The sequence below is a fragment of the Amphibalanus amphitrite genome, unplaced genomic scaffold (genome assembly GCF_019059575.1).
Source record: "Amphibalanus amphitrite isolate SeventyFive unplaced genomic scaffold, NRLGWU_Aamphi_draft 002382F_arrow, whole genome shotgun sequence".
Lineage (NCBI taxonomy): Eukaryota > Metazoa > Arthropoda > Thecostraca > Balanomorpha > Balanidae > Amphibalanus > Amphibalanus amphitrite.
The window spans coordinates 7,596-31,026 of NW_024883837.1; the positions used below are offsets into that span (position 1 = coordinate 7,596).

The 23,431-nt window shown below is 48.8% G+C and overlaps 2 protein-coding genes across 2 annotated transcripts; one reads left to right on the forward strand and one right to left on the reverse strand.

The window, feature by feature from the left end:
• Window positions 1-2,367: 2,367 nt before the first annotated feature.
• LOC122376896 lies at window positions 2,368-5,291 on the forward strand. Its single transcript, XM_043356884.1, has 5 exons — window positions 2,368-3,063; window positions 3,141-3,682; window positions 3,804-4,199; window positions 4,283-5,106; window positions 5,230-5,291. Exons 1-5 carry the CDS (start codon window positions 2,368-2,370, stop codon window positions 5,289-5,291), a joined length of 2,520 nt encoding a protein of 839 aa, XP_043212819.1.
• Window positions 5,292-19,372: 14,081 nt separating this feature from the next.
• Window positions 19,373-21,001, reverse strand: LOC122376894 (protein NYNRIN-like). The gene has a single exon (XM_043356883.1). It carries the CDS (start codon window positions 20,999-21,001, stop codon window positions 19,373-19,375), a length of 1,629 nt encoding a protein of 542 aa, XP_043212818.1.
• Window positions 21,002-23,431: the final 2,430 nt, after the last annotated feature.

A 23,431-nucleotide genomic window follows, 5' to 3' on the forward strand; every position in this document is an offset into this window, starting at 1 on the left:
GAAAAGCGCCCGAACCACTATTTTGCTAATTCTTGTCACCTCAATGGGAATATGCAGCAATATTAGCTTCTATAGGGAGCAAATGGACCTCCCAAATCTAAAAATACAATCAGATTTCAAAAATTTAAATTTTGATTTTTCGAATTTCTGCCGCCGACTGTGATCTTGCCGGCTTCCGGCGCTCCCAACGCGCCATTTTTAGAGCTAGGGAAACGAAATACATACCAAACGATAGAGAATTGATCAAGGAACACGATAGTGAAGGTTTCAAGTCGATATCTCCCACCGTTTTGCCGCAATCGCCGCGGAAAGTTGAAAATTTTTGATTTTTTTCGGAAAATTTGACCTTTGACCGGTCATAAGTAGGTCAAATGTTAACCTAGGACCAAAAAATATGCCACCAATCGCGAGATCTCGTTGAGAGCAATCCGTTGGTTTTTTCCGCTAAGCTCTACGACCTTCCGTTTCGAAACGCCAGGGGGGGGGTCGTAACACCCCCCCCCCCTGGACCCTGGTCGTTCGTGTTATGAGAAATGGCCTGGTCGTGCGAGGGTTAAAGGTAGTGTGCCACCTTTGAAAGATTTCCCATTTTATTTTTCCTAGGATAAGAAGCTTCTGTTTTTACCTAATATCGCAAAAAAAAATCAAAAATGGGCCTGGAATAGTGCCTTTTTCGCCTAAAGTTTTTCGGTTTTTAGATATGTATAACAACTGTAGTGGGCTCACCTGCAAACAGGCGTCGGGCAACAATCGCGAATGCGGCGCACTTGTGACAATAAGCAAAGGTCATTATAGTGTTACGACCATACGACGTACGGGAATGAGTTATCAGCTGTCTAATCGTAGACAACACAATGTCGAGCCTTAAACTGTAAGCCCGTATTGGTATTGTTTCTTTTATTTGGCTGTCGAACATTATTTATGGTTTGAAATATGATTTTATGTAAAATAATTGATATGAAAAAGCCGTCTTATAAGTTATGACCCCATTTCACCACACGCAAGTGGCAGAAATGACAATGATCAGCTGACGCATTTTTCTTGGCCGAAGTCAGAGCGCGCGGCCCGACGCACCACGCGTATTTGGAAATTCCGACCTCGACGAGCATCAGAAGCCACCTAACAGGCGTGTTCGAAACCGCAGGAGCTGATGATGAACGGGTTTATCGAAACTTGATTGGATGAGCATATCGGTAATAGCGATTTCAGTGTGTGCATTTATTGTTCATAGTGGTGTGAAATGTGGTTGGGGTACGACCGACAACCCGTCGGGGCGAATTTCGCACTGGGGTACGGTCCAAGAAAGCTGGCACACTACCTTTAAGGGGTAGGTATCTGTAGGTAAAATGGGTAGTGGGTACGCTGGGTGTAGGTAGTTCACTTTCGGTGATTACGTAGGTGCCAAAGGATCAGTCGCAGTGATGGGATAGCAAGACTTGCGCATCGTTTTGCCTTGAGCGTTTTAAACACAAGCATGGCATTAGTAGATTTGTTTGTCATGTTTCGACGGCCCTGGAGGCAGACTCAGTGAAAACACAACAACGATCACTGGTCGAGCAGCTAGCCTCATGTCGTGGTCTCACCTTCTTCCCCGGAGGCGCGGTGGCTGTTCCCCGAACTCGCTGCACGCGACAGCCCAGCGGCTGGTCGTGCCCCCGTGCCCTCCAGACGCTGATTGGCGGCTGAGCTGCGTCTCAGTCGGGATAAGGCCAAGACGACTCAAGGGAAGATACAGGGGAAATGAATGACACAGGACAATGGTTCCAAGAATGTTTCATAACGGGTGCATTTGTTTATTGCAGTGCCTAGAAGTTGAGAATTCAGTTGTTTTCCATTCCATTTTCCATTTTTTCCATTCCATTTTTCCATTTCCATTTCATTGCTAAGTGAGTTTTGCTTTTAGGTACTTAGCCCAGGGCCCAGATATAAGAGCATTGACCAAAGATAATTCGCACTACAAGCAAATTTGCGGCCGATGATCAATACCAAATATGTTTGTAATGCGTATTTAGGTACCCGTCCATGCATCTGCGCTAATTAATAATTGTCCGAGAGGTACGTTTTTTTAAGGAAATTGTTCGCTTTCCTCAAATTAGTTTTTGCAATCGATTTATGATTTTTTGGTGCTTAAAATGATCAGAAAATGAAATAAAACTTTTTATTAATTTTTTTTGTATATTGAATGTTGGAAGAACTATATTCTATATCAAATAATGTTTGACAAAAAAAGCAATTTTTGCATGTTTCTATGGACGATAACTTTCCTTTGCCTTTCCATTCCGAAAGCCAGTCCATTTTAACACGGCGCATATTCGCAGGCAAAAACCAGCCAGCGACATTGGGAGTATGCCTCCATAAAAGTTCGGGATGTGGAGAGCGACAGGGGACTACCGCGCGCTGAACGGCAAGACCAAGCCAGACCGCTACCCGCTGCCACACATCCACAGCATCAGCACCCGTCTCCATGGGATGCGTGTGTTCTCCAAGGTGGACCTGCTGAGAGCCTATCACCAGATCCCTATGTCGCCACAGGATGTGGAGAAGACGGCTGTAACGACACCATTCGGCGCGTACGAATACGTGTTCATGCCGCTGGGCCTGCGGAACAGTGGGGCTACATTCCAGCGTGTGATGGACCAGCTGTTCCGCCAGGTCAGCTGCGTCTTCGTCTACCTGGATGACGTCCTGATCTTCTCGCCAGACGCAGAGCAGCATCACAAGGACCTTCAGACCGTCCTCGGCATCCTCCATCGACACCGGCTAAGGATCTCGCTGGACAAGTGCGACTTCTTCAAGCCGCAGGTGGTCTATCTAGGCCACACCGTCTCCGCCGAGGGGCTCCGGCCGCCAGACGCCAAGATCGAGGAGATCGCGGATCTGCCGACTCCACCGGACTCCACAGCACTCCGCCGATTCCTCGGGATGGTCGGGTTCTTCCGCCGGATGATCCCACACTTCGCCGAGATCGTCCACCCGCTGACAGAGCTGATGAAGCACAACCAGAAGAGCACCAACCTCCCGTGGACCGAGACGGAGCTCGCCGCCTTCACAGACATCAAGGAGGCACTGCAGACAGCATGCACCATCCGACATCACCTGCCGTCCTGTGAGACCTACACCTGGTCACCGACTGCTCACAGGTGGCAGCCGGTGCAGCTCTGTACCAGATCGCGGACGGTCAGCCTGTCCCCGTCGGCTTCTTCTCCAAGAAGCTCAGCGACCAGCAGAGGCGATACTCAACATACGACCGCGAGCTGCTGGCCGCCTACCTGGCCGTGCTTCACTTCCGTCACCTGTTGGAAGGTCGTGTCGTCGCGCTCTTCACTGACCACCGGCCGCTCACCACCGCGTTCCTCAGCCCGCAGACGGCCAAGTCGGACCGTCAGCAGCGGCACTGGAGCGTGATCTCCGAGTACGTCTCCTCCGTCCAGTACGTGCGCGGGGCTGACAACGTGGTCGCTGACTGTTGGAGTCGCCCTGTGACCCCCGACGCCCTCAGTCCGCCCGACCAGAGCTCCGAGACCTCGCCACCGACAGGATCACTCCTGACCACACTGGGCAGCGCGGCTACCGCGCCCGTCGGTGCGGGTGCGCGCCCTGAGTCGCCTCCGGTCACCGTACCGGACGGGCGCGCGCGCGCCCTGTGCCGCCTCCGGTCGCCGCACCGGTCGCCGCGCGCGCGGTACGCCTCGAGCCGCCACCGGTCGCCGCGCCGGACGGTGCCCGCGCGCGCTCGGAGCGGCCACCTGTCGCCGCACCGGACCGCGCGCGCGCGCGCCCGATCCGCCGTCTGCTGCGCTCAGCAGCACCGCCGCCGACACTGGCATGACCCCGGTGACTGCTGCGCCGCACCCGGCCACCGAGTCGCTGGCGGCTGCCGCGCCACCGAGCACCACGCCTACAGCGTCAGTGAACGCCGCCACCGTGGACGCCGCCGACCTGCACGCCATCGCCGAGGCTCAGAGGGACGACCAGGAGACAGCTGCCTACTCGGACCGGCTGACACCCTTCCCGTTGTCAGCTGATCTCACCGTCCTCTGTGATACCACTCTGACACTTCCCAGGCCGTTTGTCCCAGTCCCCCTCCGCACTCATGTGTTCGAACAGGTGCACAGCCTCGCTCATCCTGGTGTCAAGGCCTCCCTTCAGCTGGTCAAGTCGCGCTACTTCTGGCCCGACATGGACCGCTGTATCCGCCGGTGGGTACGCGAGTGCTCCTCTGCCAATCGAGTAAGGTCCACCGCCACACCAAAACCGTCCCGTCTCCGTTTTCTCTCCTCAGCGACAGGTTCGAGACCATCCACATAGACATTGTCGGTCCTCTGCCGCCATCAATCCCTCACGGTGAGTCTCACCTCCCGTGTCGGTACCTCCTGACGTGTGTTGACCGTTCCACCCGCTGGCTGGAGGCGGCCCCTATCGCCGACATCTCAGCAGCCACCGTCGCAGCCGCCTTCATGGACGTCTGGGTGGCCCGGTTTGGTGTGCCGCTGCACGTCGTCACCGACAGAGGTACTCAGTTTGAGTCCGCCCTCTTCCGACAACTGGCCGAGATCCTCGGCTTTCACCGCCTGCGGACAACGGCGTACCACCCCAAGACCAACGGCATGGTGGAGCGTCAGCATCGGACGCTGAAGTCAGCCATCATCGCCAGCAAGAAACAGTGGTTACAAGCACTACCTGTGGTCCTCCTGGGCATCCGGGCGGCCATGAATGAGACTGGCTATGCGCCGTTCACTGCCGTCACCGGGGGCATGCTGTTGCAGCCCCGGATAAGAGTGGACCGGCAGCCTGCTCCGGACGGCGCCGCCGAGACCGTCGGGGAGCTGGCCCGCCGACTCGCCAGGACAGACTTCCTCTCGCCGTCTGAAGGCAGCCACCATGGACTGACCCAGCCGCACATGCCGACCGACCTCTCGACGTGTTCACACGTCTGGCTGCGGGTTGACCGCGTGCGCCGCCCTCTGGAGGCGCCTTATATCGGCCCTCTGCGCGTCCTCAGGCGATGGGATCGCTGGTACCAGCTGGAGCTGCCGTCGGGGAAGAGTGACACCGTCTCGGTCGAGCGGCTCAAGCCAGCATACCTACCGCAGTCACCGCCGCCGGGTGGGCTGGGCGGTGCCGATGCCGCACCGCCCTGCCCCCCGTGCAGTCCGGTACAACCACATCGCCGTCGGTGGAGCCGGGCCGCGCCGATGCCGCGCTGTCCCCGCTTCCCGGCCTGGCCAGCGCTGCACCGCCTGTGCACGCTTCATCATCGCCGCCAGCGGAGCCGGACCGTGCTGACGTAGCGCCGCCACCATCTGCTCCGCCACGTCGTGGTCGCCGTCTTGGGGGCCAGAGCTCGGCGCCCGCGTCGCCGCCGTCGCCTGTGCCTGTTCGTCCACAGCGAGACGCCGTGTACACTCGTGCTGGTCGCCGCGTTCGGTTTCGTGTTCCACCCTCGTGAGTTTTTTTTATCTTTTCCCGCTCCGCTCTTAGGGGGGGGAAGTACTGTGGTGCCGCGCAGCCCACCGGCACATTATTTAGTTGCGGCGTCTCCGCCCAAGTGCGCTATTGTTTTGTCGCGTGTGCGCAAATACTGTTTCCTTTTCAAGTACCTTCTGATCTCGTTTTTAGTATTATATTTAAATCGTATTATCTTCGCTATTGTCTTAAGATTATATAATGTTACTTGCGTTCTAAAATAAGTTTATTGTGCTTTAATTGGCGTAATTATTTCGTTGTTTTCTGTAAGCCCGTTTCTATCTTTTATCTAAAATAGTTTGTGTTTCTGGCACTGTCGCTTCCGCTCCGTTGTTATTCCGGCTCTCGTTACACAGTTGTTTCACATCTCGATATACTACGCTAAATATAGCTTTTCTACAGTGCACAGTGGCGTCTGACAGGCTGAGTATTCGCGCGAGCTTTCCTCACGTTTTTCCTTAATTTTTACCGCTGATCTCTCGTTATCTCGCTTACCTAAACATTGTCTTTCGTCCCACGTGTCATTTTGGCAGAACAATCATTTTCCTTCCAATCACAGAGCACGTAGCCTTTACCTGACCACTTCAGAGACCTAGTTGATTTCATCCAGCACCGCAGCCCACGGAGACGCGGAGCCTGGACTGGGAGCTGGAGTCAGGAGAACAATCGCAATGCGCGTGAATACATGTATTCACGCGCATTGCGTGAATTTCAGAAGAATACAGTTCTTCCGCGTAATACTTTTTTTGCTGGGCTTCGTAAATTCAGTAAACGTAATGTTCGGCGGCAGAAAAAAAAATATATAAAAAGTTAACCTAATTATAAGACATTTGAACTGATTTTGTCTACTTGTTTTTTTATGACGGAATCGTCTCAACATAATTCCACTTTCCATGCAAAATGGATGTTCAACCCACATCCTTATGAAGTGTTACGGAACGCTGTCTTTAAAGATACTTTTGTCTACGAAAAGATGTTTCCTGAGCCGCCATGCAAATGCACTAATCGTAATCTTTGATGAATTTACTGTGGACTATTATGCGTTGTCTTCCAATTTTCGGATTTTCGAAATTTTTCGGATTTTTTATTTCGGATTTTCGGAAAAAAGTGTCTTTGAGTTTTCGCGAGGCTAGACCGGCCGGATCGCCTACCGTGTCCATCAGTTTGCGTTCTTACAGAGCTCGCTGGTGTTTATCTTTTAGTTAGAATGTCGGTAATTGGCTGTTATTACTTTCAGTTGTAATCAGATGTACAGAAGTGTCAGTGTCTTTTCTGTATGCGTATATAATTGCTTGATATAATATAAAAAGTGACTCCCCTGTTTTATTTTAACCCGCGCCCCACTGGGGGCGGGGCTATTCATAGCCCCTCCCATCCCGTTTCTCTGCAATAACTTCCAAACCGCATGACGTATCGACGCCAAACTTTCAGTACCTTCGGCTGCATCAATTTGACACCTTTGTCAAAATATGAACTTCCTAGCTACCATAGGTCGGCCGGAAATGAAGTCAGAGTAACGTCATGTTCGGCCGATTTCGACGCAAAACATTGAACCACGGCAATCGCTCCCAAGAGCTCAGTTTTTAAGCTAGATCCAATTTTTCTTTGCATGAGAGGACTCAGAATAGACTGCGTTATCAAACTGCCATCTCGGATTTTCAAAATCTTGAAAATTTTGAAAATTATACATAATAAAGTTTAAAATTTAGGTATACTTTTATTTCTATTTCAAAACTTTTTGACTTTTCGAAAAAAACGGAATATATGATAGAACACATGCTTATGACTTACTATAGCAAGTTTTAGCTAAATATATTAAAAAATGGCCAAGTTATCGCATTATTGCAAAAAAAAATCACAATAATATTTTTCTTCTTCAAATCATTTTTCAGTAAGTTCTTGACATCGTACACCAATACAAATACCGCCATCGTGTTCCTGAGCTCAAACTGCATCCAATAGACACCTTTTTTGTTAAAGATTTAAACTTCAAATTTGACCTTTTTTACCTGAAAGTGACCTGACCTAGCTAAATTCAACTCAAAATGACCTCGAATGACACAAACGACATCAAATTCGAAATCTATGGCCTAAATGGACCATAAAACATGTGATGTGTCACTGACCGACGCATGATATAATATTTCCGTGACCTGTGATGACCTGACCTGACCCTGACCTAAAAATCAAAGTACAAGTTTGGTACCACGTCTGTCAAGACAGCCTCAGATTCAGATTCACTTTCAGAATCACATTCGGACCCCCTTAGATTTTCATAAAAACTGGTCCATGGGTACAGTTTTGGACGCTGATTCCAATGGTGAAGTCTGTTTTTCCACATATTATACTTTGGCCCCTAGAGGCATTCAAAGTTTTTTTGGGCGAAGGGGGACCCCCTTAGATTTTCATAAAAACTGGTCCATGTGTACAGTTTTGGACGCTGATTCCAACGGTGAAGTCTGTTTTTCGCCACATATTATACTTTGGCCCCTAGAGGCATTCAAAGTTTTTTGGGGGAAGGGGGACCCCCTTAGATTTTCATAAAAACTGGTCCATGGGTACAGTTTTGGACGCTGATTCCAATGGTGAAGTCTGTTTTTCGCCACATATTATACTTTGGCCCCTAGAGGCATTCAAAGTTTTTTTGGGCGAAGGGGGACCCCCTTAGATTTTCATAAAAACTGGTCCATGGGTACAGTTTTGGACGCTGATTCCAATGGTGAAGTCTGTTTTTCGCCACATATTATACTTTGGCCCTAGAGGCATTCAAAGTTTTTTTGGGGCGAAGGGGGACCCCCTTAGATTTTCATAAAAACTGGTCCATGTGTACAGTTTTGGACGCTGATTCCAACGGTGAAGTCTGTTTTCGCCACATATTATACTTTGGCCCCTAGAGGCATTCAAATTTTTTTGGGGAAGGGGGACCCCCTTAGATTTTCATAAAAACTGGTCCATGGGTACAGTTTTGGACGCTGATTCCAATGGTGAAGTCTGTTTTCCGCCACATATTATACTTTGGCCCCTAGAGGCATTCAAAGTTTTTTTTTGGCGAAGGGGGGCCCCCTTAGATTTTCATAAAAACTGATCCATGGGTACAGTTTTGGACGCTGATTCCAATGGTGAAGTCTGTTTTTCGCCACATATTATACTTTGGCCCCTAGAGGCATTCAAAGTTTTTTGGGGCGAAGGGGGACCCCCTTAGATTTTCATAAAAACTGGTCCATGTGTACAGTTTTGGACGCTGATTCCAACGGTGAAGTCTGTTTTTCGCCACATATTATACTTTGGCCCCTAGAGGCATTCAAAGTTTTTGGGGGAAGGGGGACCCCCTTAGATTTTCATAAAAACTGGTCCATGTGTTCAGTTTTGGACGCTGATTCCCATGGTGAAGTCTGTTTTTCGCCACATATTATACTTTGCCCCTAGAGGCATTCAGATTCACTTTCAGAATCACATTCGGACCCCCTTAGATTTTCATAAAAACTGGTCCATGTGTACAGTTTGGACGCTGATTCCAACGGTGAAGTCTGTTTTTCGCCACATATTATACTTTGGCCCCTAGAGGCATTCAAAGTTTTTTTGGACGAAGGGGGATCCCCTTAGATTTTCATAAAAACTGGTCCATGTGTACAGTTTTGGACGCTGATTCCAACGGTGAAGTCTGTTTTTCGCCACATATTATACTTTGGCCCCTAGAGGCATTCAAAGTTTTTTGGGGGAAGGGGGACCCCCTTAGATTTTCATAAAAATGGTCCATGGGTACAGTTTTGGACGCTGATTCCAATGGTGAAGTCTGTTTTTCGCCACATATATACTTTGGCCCCTAGAGGCATTCAAAGTTTTTTTGGGCGAAGGGGGACCCCTTAGATTTTCATAAAAACTGGTCCATGGGTACAGTTTTGGACGCTGATTCCAATGGTGAAGTCTGTTTTTCGCCACATATTATACTTTGGCCCCTAGAGGCATTCAAAGTTTTTTTGGGCGAAGGGGGACCCCCTTAGATTTTCATAAAAACTGGTCCATGTGTACAGTTTTGGACGCTGATTCCAACGGTGAAGTCTGTTTTTCGCCACATATTATACTTTGGCCCCTAGAGGCATTCAAAGTTTTTTTTGGGGCGAAGGGGGACCCCCTTAGATTTTCATAAAAACTGGTCCATGGTACAGTTTTGGACGCTGATTCCAATGGTGAAGTCTGTTTTTCGCCACATATTATACTTTGGCCCCTAGAGGCATTCAAAGTTTTTTTGGGGAAGGGGGACCCCTTAGATTTTCATAAAAACTGTCCATGTGACAGTTTTGGACGCTGATTCCATGGTGAAGTCTGTTTTTCGCCACATATTATACTTTGGCCCCTAGAGGCATTCAAAGTTTTTTGGGCGAAGGGGGACCCCCTTAGATTTTCATAAAAAACTGGTCCATGGGTACAGTTTTGGACGCTGATTCCAATGGTGAAGTCTGTTTTTCGCCACATATTATACTTTGGCCCCTAGAGGCATTCAAAGTTTTTTGGGGCGAAGGGGGACCCCCTTAGATTTTCATAAAAACTGGTCCATGGTACAGTTTTGGACGCTGATTCCAACGGTGAAGTCTGTTTTTCGCCACATATTATACTTTGGCCCCTAGAGGCATTCAAAGTTTTTTGGGGAAGGGGGACCCCCTTAGATTTTCATAAAAACTGGTCCATGGGTACAGTTTTGGACGCTGATTCCAATGGTGAAGTCTGTTTTTCGCCACATATTATACTTTGGCCCCTAGAGGCATTCAAAGTTTTTGGGGAAGGGGGACCCCTTAGATTTTCATAAAAACTGGTCCATGTGTACAGTTTTGGACGCTGATTCCAATGGTGAAGTCTGTTTTTCGCCACATATTATACTTTGGCCCCTAGAGGCATTCAAAGTTTTTTTGGGGAAGGGGGACCCCCTTAGATTTTCATAAAAACTGGTCCATGGGTACAGTTTTGGACGCTGATTCCAATGGTGAAGTCTGTTTTTCGCCACATATTATACTTTGGCCCCTAGAGGCATTCAAAGTTTTTTTGGGCGAAGGGGGACCCCCTTAGATTTTCATAAAAACTGGTCCATGGTACAGTTTTGGACGCTGATTCCAACGGTGAAGTCTGTTTTTCGCCACATATTATACTTTGGCCCCTAGAGGCATTCAAAGTTTTTTTGGGCGAAGGGGGACCCCCTTAGATTTTCATAAAAACTGGTCCATGGTACAGTTTTGGACGCTGATTCCAATGGTGAAGTCTGTTTTTCGCCACATATTATACTTTGGCCCCTAGAGGCATTCAAAGTTTTTTGGGGAAGGGGGACCCCCTTAGATTTTCATAAAAACTGGTCCATGGGTACAGTTTTGGACGCTGATTCCAATGGTGAAGTCTGTTTTTCGCCACATATTATACTTTGGCCCCTAGAGGCATTCAAAGTTTTTTGGGCGAAGGGGACCCCTTAGATTTTCATAAAAACTGGTCCATGGGTACAGTTTTGGACGCTGATTCCAATGGTGAAGTGTTTTTCGCCACATATTATACTTTGGCCCCTAGAGGCATTCAAAGTTTTTTGGGCGAAGGGGGACCCCCTTAGATTTTCATAAAAACTGGTCCATGGGTACAGTTTTGGACGCTGATTCCAATGGTGAAGTCTGTTTTTCGCCACATATTATACTTTGGCCCCTAGAGGCATTCAAAGTTTTTTGGGGCGAAGGGGGACCCCTTAGATTTTCATAAAAACTGGTCCATGTGTACAGTTTTGGACGCTGATTCCAATGGTGAAGTCTGTTTTTCGCCACATATTATACTTTGGCCCCTAGAGGCATTCAAAGTTTTTTGGGGAAGGGGGACCCCCTTAGATTTTCATAAAAACTGGTCCATGGGTACAGTTTTGGACGCTGATTCCAATGGTGAAGTCTGTTTTTCGCCACATATTATACTTTGGCCCCTAGAGGCATTCAAAGTTTTTTTGGGCGAAGGGGGACCCCCTTAGATTTTCATAAAAACTGGTCCATGGTACAGTTTTGGACGCTGATTCCAACGGTGAAGTTTTTTTCGCCACATTATACTTTGGCCCCTAGAGGCATTCAAAGTTTTTTTTGGGGAAGGGGGACCCCCTTAGATTTTCATAAAAACTGGTCCATGGGTACAGTTTTGGACGCTGATTCCAATGGTGAAGTCTGTTTTTCGCCACAATTATACTTTGGCCCTAGAGGCATTCAAAGTTTTTTGGGGAAGGGGGACCCCCTTAGATTTTCATAAAAACTGGTCCATGGTACAGTTTTGGACGCTGATTCCAATGGTGAAGTCTGTTTTTCGCCACATATTATACTTTGCCCCTAGAGGCATTCAAAGTTTTTTGGGGAAGGGGGACCCCCTTAGATTTTCATAAAAACTGGTCCATGGGTACAGTTTTGGACGCTGATTCCAATGGTGAAGTCTGTTTTTCGCCACATATTATACTTTGGCCCCTAGAGGCATTCAAAGTTTTTTGGGGCGAAGGGGGACCCCCTTAGATTTTCATAAAAACTGGTCCATGTACAGTTTTGGACGCTGATTCCAACGGTGAAGTCTGTTTTTCGCCACATATTATACTTTGGCCCCTAGAGGCATTCAAAGTTTTTTGGGGGAAGGGGGACCCCCTTAGATTTTCATAAAAACTGGTCCATGGGTACAGTTTTGGACGCTGATTCCAATGGTGAAGTCTGTTTTTCGCCACATATTATACTTTGGCCCCTAGAGGATTCAAAGTTTTTTTGGGCGAAGGGGGACCCCTTAGATTTTCATAAAAACTGGTCCATGGGTACAGTTTTGGACGCTGATTCCAATGGTGAAGTCTGTTTTTCGCCACATATTATACTTTGGCCCCTAGAGGCATTCAAAGTTTTTTGGGGCGAAGGGGGACCCCTTAGATTTTCATAAAACTGGTCCATGTTTATGAAAATCTAAGGGGGTCCCCCTTCCCCAAAAAAACTTTGAATGCCTCTAGGGGCCAAAGTATAATATGTGGCGAAAAACAGACTTCACCATTGGAATCAGCGTCCAAAACTGTACCATGGACAGTTTTATGAAAATCTAAGGGGGTCCCCCTTCGCCCAAAAAAAACTTTGAATGCCTCTAGGGGCCAAAGTATAATATGTGGCGAAAAACAGACTTCACCATTGGAATCAGCGTCCAAAACTGTACCCATGGACCAGTTTTTATGAAAATCTAAGGGGGTCCCCCTTCCCAAAAAAAACTTTGAATGCCTCTAGGGGCCAAAGTATAATATGTGGCGAAAAACAGACTTCACCGTTGGAATCAGCGTCCAAAACTGTACCATGGACCAGTTTTTATGAAAATCTAAGGGGGTCCCCCTTCGCCCCAAAAAAACTTTGAATGCCTCTAGGGGCCAAAGTATAATATGTGGCGAAAAACAGACTTCACCATTGGAATCAGCGTCCAAAACTGTACCATGGACCAGTTTTTATGAAAATCTAAGGGGGTCCCCCTTCGCCCCAAAAAAACTTTGAATGCCTCTAGGGGCCAAAGTATAATATGTGGCGAAAAACAGACTTCACCATTGGAATCAGCGTCCAAAACTGTACCCATGGACCAGTTTTTATGAAAATCTAAGGGGGTCCCCCTTCCCCAAAAAACTTTGAATGCCTCTAGGGGCCAAAGTATAATATGTGGCGAAAAACAGACTTCACCATTGGAATCAGCGTCCAAAACTGTACCCATGGACCAGTTTTTATGAAAATCTAAGGGGGTCCCCCTTCCCCAAAAAACTTTGAATGCCTCTAGGGGCCAAAGTATAATATGTGGCGAAAAACAGACTTCACCGTTGGAATCAGCGTCCAAAACTGTACCCATGGACCATTTTATGAAAATCTAAGGGGGTCCCCCTTCGCCCCAAAAAAATTTGAATGCCTCTAGGGGCCAAAGTATAATATGTGGCGAAAAACAGACTTCACCATTGGAATCAGCGTCCAAAACTGTACCCATGGACCAGTTTTTATGAAAATCTAAGGGGGTCCCCCTTCCCCAAAAAAACTTTGAATGCCTCTAGGGGCCAAAGTATAATATGTGGCGAAAAACAGACTTCACCGTTGGAATCAGCGTCCAAAACTGTACATGGACCAGTTTTTATGAAAATCTAAGGGGGTCCCCCTTCGCCCAAAAAAACTTTGAATGCCTCTAGGGGCCAAAGTATAATATGTGGCGAAAAACAGACTTCACCATTGGAATCAGCGTCCAAAACTGTACCCATGGACCAGTTTTATGAAAATCTAAGGGGGCCCCGCCCCAAAAAAAACTTTGAATGCCTCTAGGGGCCAAAGTATAATATGTGGCGAAAAACAGACTTCACCATTGGAATCAGCGTCCAAAACTGTACCCATGGACCAGTTTTTATGAAAATCTAAGGGGTCCCTTCCCCAAAAAACTTTGAATGCCTCTAGGGGCCAAAGTATAATATGTGGCGAAAAAACAGACTTCACCGTTGGAATCAGCGTCCAAAACTGTACACATGGACCAGTTTTTATGAAAATCTAAGGGGGTCCCCTTCCCCAAAAAACTTTGAATGCCTCTAGGGGCCAAAGTATAATATGTGGCGAAAAACAGACTTCACCATTGGAATCAGCGTCCAAAACTGTACCCATGGACCAGTTTTTATGAAAATCTAAGGGGGTCCCCCTTCCCCTAAAAAACTTTGAATGCCTCTAGGGGCCAAAGTATAATATGTGGCGAAAAACAGACTTCACCGTTGGAATCAGCGTCCAAAACTGTACATGGACCAGTTTTTATGAAAATCTAAGGGGGTCCCCCTTCGCCCCAAAAAAACTTTGAATGCCTCTAGGGGCCAAAGTATAATATGTGGCGAAAAACAGACTTCACCATTGGAATCAGCGTCCAAAACTGTACCCATGGACCAGTTTTTATGAAAATCTAAGGGGGTCCCCCTTCCCCCAAAAAACTTTGAATGCCTCTAGGGGCCAAAGTATAATATGTGGCGAAAAACAGACTTCACCGTTGGAATCAGCGTCCAAAACTGTACACATGGACCAGTTTTATGAAAATCTAAGGGGTCCCCCTTCCCCAAAAAAAACTTTGAATGCCTCTAGGGGCCAAAGTATAATATGTGGCGAAAAACAGACTTCACCATTGGAATCAGCGTCCAAAACTGTACCCATGGACCAGTTTTTATGAAAATCTAAGGGGGTCCCCCTTCCCCAAAAAAACTTTGAATGCCTCTAGGGGCCAAAGTATAATATGTGGCGAAAAACAGACTTCACCGTTGGAATCAGCGTCCAAAACTGTACACATGGACCAGTTTTTATGAAAATCTAAGGGGGTCCCCTTCGCCCCAAAAAACTTTGAATGCCTCTAGGGGCCAAAGTATAATATGTGGCGAAAAACAGACTTCACCGTTGGAATCAGCGTCCAAAACTGTACACATGGACCAGTTTTTATGAAAATCTAAGGGGGTCCCCCTTCGCCCAAAAAAAAACTTTGAATGCCTCTAGGGGCCAAAGTATAATATGTGGCGAAAAACAGACTTCACCATTGGAATCAGCGTCCAAAACTGTACCTACCCATGGATCAGTTTTTATGAAAATCTAAGGGGGTCCCCCTTCGCCCAAAAAAAACTTTGAATGCCTCTAGGGGCCAAAGTATAATATGTGGCGAAAAACAGACTTCACCATTGGAATCAGCGCCCAAAACTGTACCCATGGACCAGTTTTTATGAAAATCTAAGGGGGTCCCCCTTCCCCAAAAAAACTTTGAATGCCTCTAGGGGCCAAAGTATAATATGTGGCGAAAAACAGACTTCACCGTTGGAATCAGCGTCCAAAACTGTACACATGGACCAGTTTTTATGAAAATCTAAGGGGGTCCCCCTTCGCCCCAAAAAAACTTTGAATGCCTCTAGGGGCCAAAGTATAATATGTGGCGAAAAACAGACTTCACCATTGGAATCAGCGTCCAAAACTGTACCCATGGACCAGTTTTTATGAAAATCTAAGGGGGTCCCCCTTCGCCCAAAAAACTTTGAATGCCTCTAGGGGCCAAAGTATAATATGTGGCGAAAAACAGACTTCACCATTGGAATCAGCGTCCAAAACTGTACCATGGACCAGTTTTTATGAAAATCTAAGGGGGTCCCCCTTCCCCAAAAAACTTTGAATGCCTCTAGGGGCCAAAGTATAATATGTGCGCGAAAAACAGACTTCACCGTTGGAATCAGCGTCCAAAACTGTACACATGGACCAGTTTTTATGAAAATCTAAGGGGTCCCCCTTCGTCCAAAAAAACTTTGAATGCCTCTAGGGGCCAAAGTATAATATGTGGCGAAAAACAGACTTCACCGTTGGAATCAGCGTCCAAAACTGTACACATGGACCAGTTTTTATGAAAATCTAAGGGGTCCGAATGTGATTCTGAAAGTGAATCTGAATGCCTCTAGGGGCAAAGTATAATATGTGGCGAAAAACAGACTTCACCATGGGAATCAGCGTCCAAAACTGAACACATGGACCAGTTTTTATGAAAATCTAAGGGGGTCCCCCTTCCCCCAAAAAAACTTTGAATGCCTCTAGGGGCCAAAGTATAATATGTGGCGAAAAACAGACTTCACCGTTGGAATCAGCGTCCAAAACTGTACACATGGACCAGTTTTTATGAAAATCTAAGGGGGTCCCCCTTCGCCCCAAAAAAACTTTGAATGCCTCTAGGGGCCAAAGTATAATATGTGGCGAAAAACAGACTTCACCATTGGAATCAGCGTCCAAAACTGTACCCATGGATCAGTTTTTATGAAAATCTAAGGGGGCCCCCCTTCGCCAAAAAAAAAACTTTGAATGCCTCTAGGGGCCAAAGTATAATATGTGGCGGAAAACAGACTTCACCATTGGAATCAGCGTCCAAAACTGTACCCATGGACCAGTTTTTATGAAAATCTAAGGGGGTCCCCCTTCCCCAAAAAAATTTGAATGCCTCTAGGGGCCAAAGTATAATATGTGGCGAAAAACAGACTTCACCGTTGGAATCAGCGTCCAAAACTGTACACATGGACCAGTTTTTATGAAAATCTAAGGGGGTCCCCCTTCGCCCCAAAAAAACTTTGAATGCCTCTAGGGGCCAAAGTATAATATGTGGCGAAAAACAGACTTCACCATTGGAATCAGCGTCCAAAACTGTACCCATGGACCAGTTTTTATGAAAATCTAAGGGGGTCCCCCTTCGCCCAAAAAAACTTTGAATGCCTCTAGGGGCCAAAGTATAATATGTGGCGAAAAACAGACTTCACCATTGGAATCAGCGTCCAAAACTGTACCCATGGACCAGTTTTTATGAAAATCTAAGGGGGTCCCCCTTCCCCCAAAAAACTTTGAATGCCTCTAGGGGCCAAAGTATAATATGTGGCGAAAAACAGACTTCACCGTTGGAATCAGCGTCCAAAACTGTACACATGGACCAGTTTTTATGAAAATCTAAGGGGGTCCCCCTTCGCCCAAAAAAAACTTTGAATGCCTCTAGGGGCCAAAGTATAATATGTGGCGAAAAAACAGACTTCACCATTGGAATCAGCGTCCAAAACTGTACCCATGGACCAGTTTTTATGAAAATCTAAGGGGGTCCGAATGTGATTCTGAAAGTGAATCTGAATCTGAGGCTGTCTTGACAGACGTGGTACCAAACTTGTACTTTGATTTTTAGGTCAGGGTCAGGTCAGGTCATCACAGGTCACGGAAATATTATATCATGCGTCGGTCAAGTGACACATCACATGTTTTATGGTCCATTTAGGCCATAGATTTCGAATTTGATGTCGTTTGTGTCATTCGAGGTCATTTTGAGTTGAATTTAGCTAGGTCAGGTCACTTTCAGGTAAAAAAGGTCAAATTTTGAAGTTTAAATCTTTAACAAAAAAGGTGTCTATTGGATGCAGTTTGAGCTCAGGAACACGATGGCGGTATTTGTATTGGTGTACGATGTCAAGAACTTACTGAAAAAATGATTTGAAGAAGAAAAAATATTATTGTGATTTTTTTTTGCAATAATGCGATAACTTGGCCATTTTTTAATATATTTAGCTAAAACTTGCTATAGTAAGTCATAAGCATGTGTTCTATCATATATATATTCCGTTTTTTTCGAAAAGTCAAAAAGTTTTGAAATAGAAATAAAAGTATACCTAAATTTTAAACTTTATTATGTATAATTTTCAAAATTTTCAAGATTTTGAAAATCCGAGATGGCAGTTTGATAACGCAGTCTATTCTGAGTCCTCTCATGCAAAGAAAAATTGGATCTAGCTTAAAAACTGAGCTCTTGGGAGCGATTGCCGTGGTTCAATGTTTTGCGTCGAAATCGGCCGAACATGACGTTACTCTGACTTCATTTCCGGCCGACCTATGGTAGCTAGGAAGTTCATATTTTGACAAAGGGTGTCAAATTGATGCAGCCGAAGGTACTGAAAGTTTGGCGTCGATACGTCATGCGGTTTGGAAGTTATTGCAGAGAAACGGGATGGGAGGGGGCTATGAATAGCCCCGCCCCCAGTGGGGCGCGGGTTAAAATAAAACAGGGGAGTCACTTTTTATATTATATCAAGCAATTATATACGCATACAGAAAAGACACTGACACTTCTGTACATCTGATTACAACTGAAAGTAATAACAGCCAATTACCGACATTCTAACTAAAAGATAAACACCAGCGAGCTCTGTAAGAACGCAAACTGATGGACACGGTAGGCGATCCGGCCGGTCTAGCCTCGCGAAAACTCAAAGACACTTTTTTCCGAAAATCCGAAAATAAAAAATCCGAAAAATTTCGAAAATCCGAAAATTGGAAGACAACGCATAATAGTCCACAGTAAATTCATCAAAGATTACGATTAGTGCATTTGCATGGCGGCTCAGGAAACATCTTTTCGTAGACAAAAGTATCTTTAAAGACAGCGTTCCGTAACACTTCATAAGGATGTGGGTTGAACATCCATTTTGCATGGAAAGTGGAATTAAGATGTTGAGACGATTCCGTCATAAAAAAACAAGTAGACAAAATCAGTTCAAATGTCTTATAATTAGGTTAACTTTTTATATATTTTTTTTCTGCCGCCGAACATTACGTTTACTGAATTTACGAAGCCCAGCAAAAAAAAGTATTACGCGGAAGAACTGTATTCTTCTGAAATTCACGCAATGCGCGTGAATACATGTATTCACGCGCATTGCGATTGTTCTCCTGACTCCAGCTCCCAGTCCAGGCTCCGCGTCTCCGTGGGCTGCGGTGCTGGATGAAATCAACTAGGTCTCTGAAGTGGTCAGGTAAAGGCTACGTGCTCTGTGATTGGAAGGAAAATGATTGTTCTGCCAAAATGACACGTGGGACGAAAGACAATGTTTAGGTAAGCGAGATAACGAGAGATCAGCGGTAAAAATTAAGGAAAAACGTGAGGAAAGCTCGCGCGAATACTCAGCCTGTCAGACGCCACTGTGCACTGTAGAAAAGCTATATTTAGCGTAGATATATCGAGATGTGAAACAACTGTGTAACGAGAGCCGGAATAACAACGGAGCGGAAGCGACAGTGCCAGAAACACAAACTATTTTAGATAAAAGATAGAAACGGGCTTACAGAAAACAACGAAATAATTACGCCAATTAAAGCACAATAAACTTATTTTAGAACGCAAGTAACATTATATAATCTTAAGACAATAGCGAAGATAATACGATTTAAATATAATACTAAAAACGAGATCAGAAGGTACTTGAAAAGGAAACAGTATTTGCGCACACGCGACAAAACAATAGCGCACTTGGGCGGAGACGCCGCAACTAAATAATGTGCCGGTGGGCTGCGCGGCACCACAGTACTTCCCCCCCCTAAGAGCGGAGCGGGAAAAGATAAAAAAAAACTCACGAGGGTGGAACACGAAACCGAACGCGGCGACCAGCACGAGTGTACACGGCGTCTCGCTGTGGACGAACAGGCACAGGCGACGGCGGCGACGCGGGCGCCGAGCTCTGGCCCCCAAGACGGCGACCACGACGTGGCGGAGCAGATGGTGGCGGCGCTACGTCAGCACGGTCCGGCTCCGCTGGCGGCGATGATGAAGCGTGCACAGGCGGTGCAGCGCTGGCCAGGCCGGGAAGCGGGGACAGCGCGGCATCGGCGCGGCCCGGCTCCACCGACGGCGATGTGGTTGTACCGGACTGCACGGGGGGCAGGGGCGGTGCGGCATCGGCACCGCCCAGCCCACCCGGCGGCGGTGACTGCGGTAGGTATGCTGGCTTGAGCCGCTCGACCGAGACGGTGTCACTCTTCCCCGACGGCAGCTCCAGCTGGTACCAGCGATCCCATCGCCTGAGGACGCGCAGAGGGCCGATATAAGGCGCCTCCAGAGGGCGGCGCACGCGGTCAACCCGCAGCCAGACGTGTGAACACGTCGAGAGGTCGGTCGGCATGTGCGGCTGGGTCAGTCCATGGTGGCTGCCTTCAGACGGCGAGAGGAAGTCTGTCCTGGCGAGTCGGCGGGCCAGCTCCCCGACGGTCTCGGCGGCGCCGTCCGGAGCAGGCTGCCGGTCCACTCTTATCCGGGGCTGCAACAGCATGCCCCCGGTGACGGCAGTGAACGGCGCATAGCCAGTCTCATTCATGGCCGCCCGGATGCCCAGGAGGACCACAGGTAGTGCTTGTAACCACTGTTTCTTGCTGGCGATGATGGCTGACTTCAGCGTCCGATGCTGACGCTCCACCATGCCGTTGGTCTTGGGGTGGTACGCCGTTGTCCGCAGGCGGTGAAAGCCGAGGATCTCGGCCAGTTGTCGGAAGAGGGCGGACTCAAACTGAGTACCTCTGTCGGTGACGACGTGCAGCGGCACACCAAACCGGGCCACCCAGACGTCCATGAAGGCGGCTGCGACGGTGGCTGCTGAGATGTCGGCGATAGGGGCCGCCTCCAGCCAGCGGGTGGAACGGTCAACACACGTCAGGAGGTACCGACACGGGGAGGTGAAAGACTCACCGTGAGGGATTGATGGCGGCAGAGGACCGACAATGTCTATGTGGATGGTCTCGAACCTGTCGCTGAGGAGAGAAAACGGAGACGGGACGGTTTTGGTGTGGCGGTGGACCTTACTCGATTGGCAGGAGGAGCACTCGCGTACCCACCGGCGGATACAGCGGTCCATGTCGGGCCAGAAGTAGCGCGACTTGACCAGCTGAAGGGAGGCCTTGACACCAGGATGAGCGAGGCTGTGCACCTGTTCGAACACATGAGTGCGGAGGGGGACTGGGACAAACGGCCTGGGAAGTGTCAGAGTGGTATCACAGAGGACGGTGAGATCAGCTGACAACGGGAAGGGTGTCAGCCGGTCCGAGTAGGCAGCTGTCTCCTGGTCGTCCCTCTGAGCCTCGGCGATGGCGTGCAGGTCGGCGGCGTCCACGGTGGCGGCGTTCACTGACGCTGTAGGCGTGGTGCTCGGTGGCGCGGCAGCCGCCAGCGACTCGGTGGCCGGGTGCGGCGCAGCAGTCACCGGGGTCATGCCAGTGTCGGCGGCGGTGCTGCTGAGCGCAGCAGACGGCGGATCGGGGCGCGCGCGCGCGCGGTCCGGTGCGGCGACAGGTGGCCGCTCCGAGCGCGCGCGGGCACCGTCCGGCGCGGCGACCGGTGGCGGCTCGAGGCGTACCGCGCGCGCGGCGACCGGTGCGGCGACCGGAGGCGGCACAGGGCGCGCGCGCGCGCCGTCCGGTACGGTGACCGGAGGCGACTCAGGGCGCGCACCGCACCGACGGGCGCGGTAGCCGCGCTGCCCAGTGTGGTCAGGAGTGATCCTGTCGGTGGCGAGGTCTCGGAGCTCTGGTCGGGCGGACTGAGGGCGTCGGGGGTCACAGGGCGACTCCAACAGTCAGCGACCACGTTGTCAGCCCCGCGCACGTACTGGACGGAGGAGACGTACTCGGAGATCACGCTCCAGTGCCGCTGCTGACGGTCCGACTTGGCCGTCTGCGGGCTGAGGAACGCGGTGGTGAGCGGCCGGTGGTCAGTGAAGAGCGCGACGACACGACCTTCCAACAGGTGACGGAAGTGAAGCACGGCCAGGTAGGCGGCCAGCAGCTCGCGGTCGTATGTTGAGTATCGCCTCTGCTGGTCGCTGAGCTTCTTGGAGAAGAAGCCGACGGGGACAGGCTGACCGTCCGCGATCTGGTACAGAGCTGCACCGGCTGCCACCTGTGAGCAGTCGGTGACCAGGTGGTAGGTCTCACAGGACGGCAGGTGATGTCGGATGGTGCATGCTGTCTGCAGTGCCTCCTTGATGTCTGTGAAGGCGGCGAGCTCCGTCTCGGTCCACGGGAGGTTGGTGCTCTTCTGGTTGTGCTTCATCAGCTCTGTCAGCGGGTGGACGATCTCGGCGAAGTGTGGGATCATCCGGCGGAAGAACCCGACCATCCCGAGGAATCGGCGGAGTGCTGTGGAGTCCGGTGGAGTCGGCAGATCCGCGATCTCCTCGATCTTGGCGTCTGGCGGCCGGAGCCCCTCGGCGGAGACGGTGTGGCCTAGATAGACCACCTGCGGCTTGAAGAAGTCGCACTTGTCCAGCGAGATCCTTAGCCGGTGTCGATGGAGGATGCCGAGGACGGTCTGAAGGTCCTTGTGATGGCTCTGCGTCTGGCGAGAAGATCAGGACGTCATCCAGGTAGACGAAGACGCAGCTGACCTGGCGGAACAGCTGGTCCATCACACGCTGGAATGTAGCCCCACTGTTCCGCAGGCCCAGCGGCATGAACACGTATTCGTACGCGCCGAATGGTGTCGTTACAGCCGTCTTCTCCACATCCTGTGGCGACATAGGGATCTGGTGATAGGCTCTCAGCAGGTCCACCTTGGAGAACACACGCATCCCATGGAGACGGGTGCTGATGCTGTGGATGTGTGGCAGCGGGTAGCGGTCTGGCTTGGTCTTGCCGTTCAGCGCGCGGTAGTCCCCTGTCGCTCTCCACATCCCGAACTTTTATGGAGGCATACTCCCAATGTCGCTGGCTGGTTTTTGCCTGCGAATATGCGCCGTGTTAAAATGGACTGGCTTTCGGAATGGAAAGGCAAAGGAAAGTTATCGTCCATAGAAACATGCAAAAATTGCTTTTTTTGTCAAACATTATTTGATATAGAATATAGTTCTTCCAACATTCAAATATACAAAAAAAATTAATAAAAAGTTTTATTTCATTTTCTGATCATTTTAAGCACCAAAAAATCATAAATCGATTGCAAAAAACTAATTTGAGGAAAGCGAACAATTTCCTTAAAAAAACGTACCTCTCGGACAATTATTAATTAGCGCAGATGCATGGACGGGTACCTAAATACGCATTACAAACATATTTGGTATTGATCATCGGCCGCAAATTTGCTTGTAGTGCGATTATCTTTGGTCAATGCTCTTATATCTGGGCCCTGGGCTAAGTACCTAAAAGCAAAACTCACTTAGCAATGAAATGGAAATGGAAAAATGGAATGGAAAAAATGGAAAATGGAATGGAAAACAACTGAATTCTCAACTTCTAGGCACTGCAATAAACAAATGCACCCGTTATGAAACATTCTTGGAACCATTGTCCTGTGTCATTCATTTCCCCTGTATCTTCCCTTGAGTCGTCTTGGCCTTATCCCGACTGAGACGCAGCTCAGCCGCCAATCAGCGTCTGGAGGGCACGGGGGCACGACCAGCCGCTGGGCTGTCGCGTGCAGCGAGTTCGGGGAACAGCCACCGCGCCTCCGGGGAAGAAGGTGAGACCACGACATGAGGCTAGCTGCTCGACCAGTGATCGTGTTGTGTTTTCACTGAGTCTGCCTCCAGGGCCGTCGAAACATGACAAACAAATCTACTAATGCCATGCTTGTGTTTAAAACGCTCAAGGCAAAACGATGCGCAAGTCTTGCTATCCCATCACTGCGACTGATCCTTTGGCACCTA

What these genes read in the sequence shown, in the direction of transcription:
- LOC122376894 (XM_043356883.1), bottom strand. Translation starts at nt 21,001, where the DNA reads ATGACCCCGGTGACTGCTGCGCCGCACCCGGCCACCGAGTCGCTGGCG.
- LOC122376896 (XM_043356884.1), top strand. Translation starts at nt 2,368, where the DNA reads ATGTGGAGAGCGACAGGGGACTACCGCGCGCTGAACGGCAAGACCAAG. An exon ending in CCTTCACAGACATCAAGGAG is followed by an intron (nt 3,064 to 3,140) that starts GCACTGCAGACA and finishes GACTGCTCACAG; the next exon opens with GTGGCAGCCGGTGCAGCTCT. An exon ending in CACCGGTCGCCGCGCGCGCG is followed by an intron (nt 3,683 to 3,803) that starts GTACGCCTCGAG and finishes TGCTGCGCTCAG; the next exon opens with CAGCACCGCCGCCGACACTG.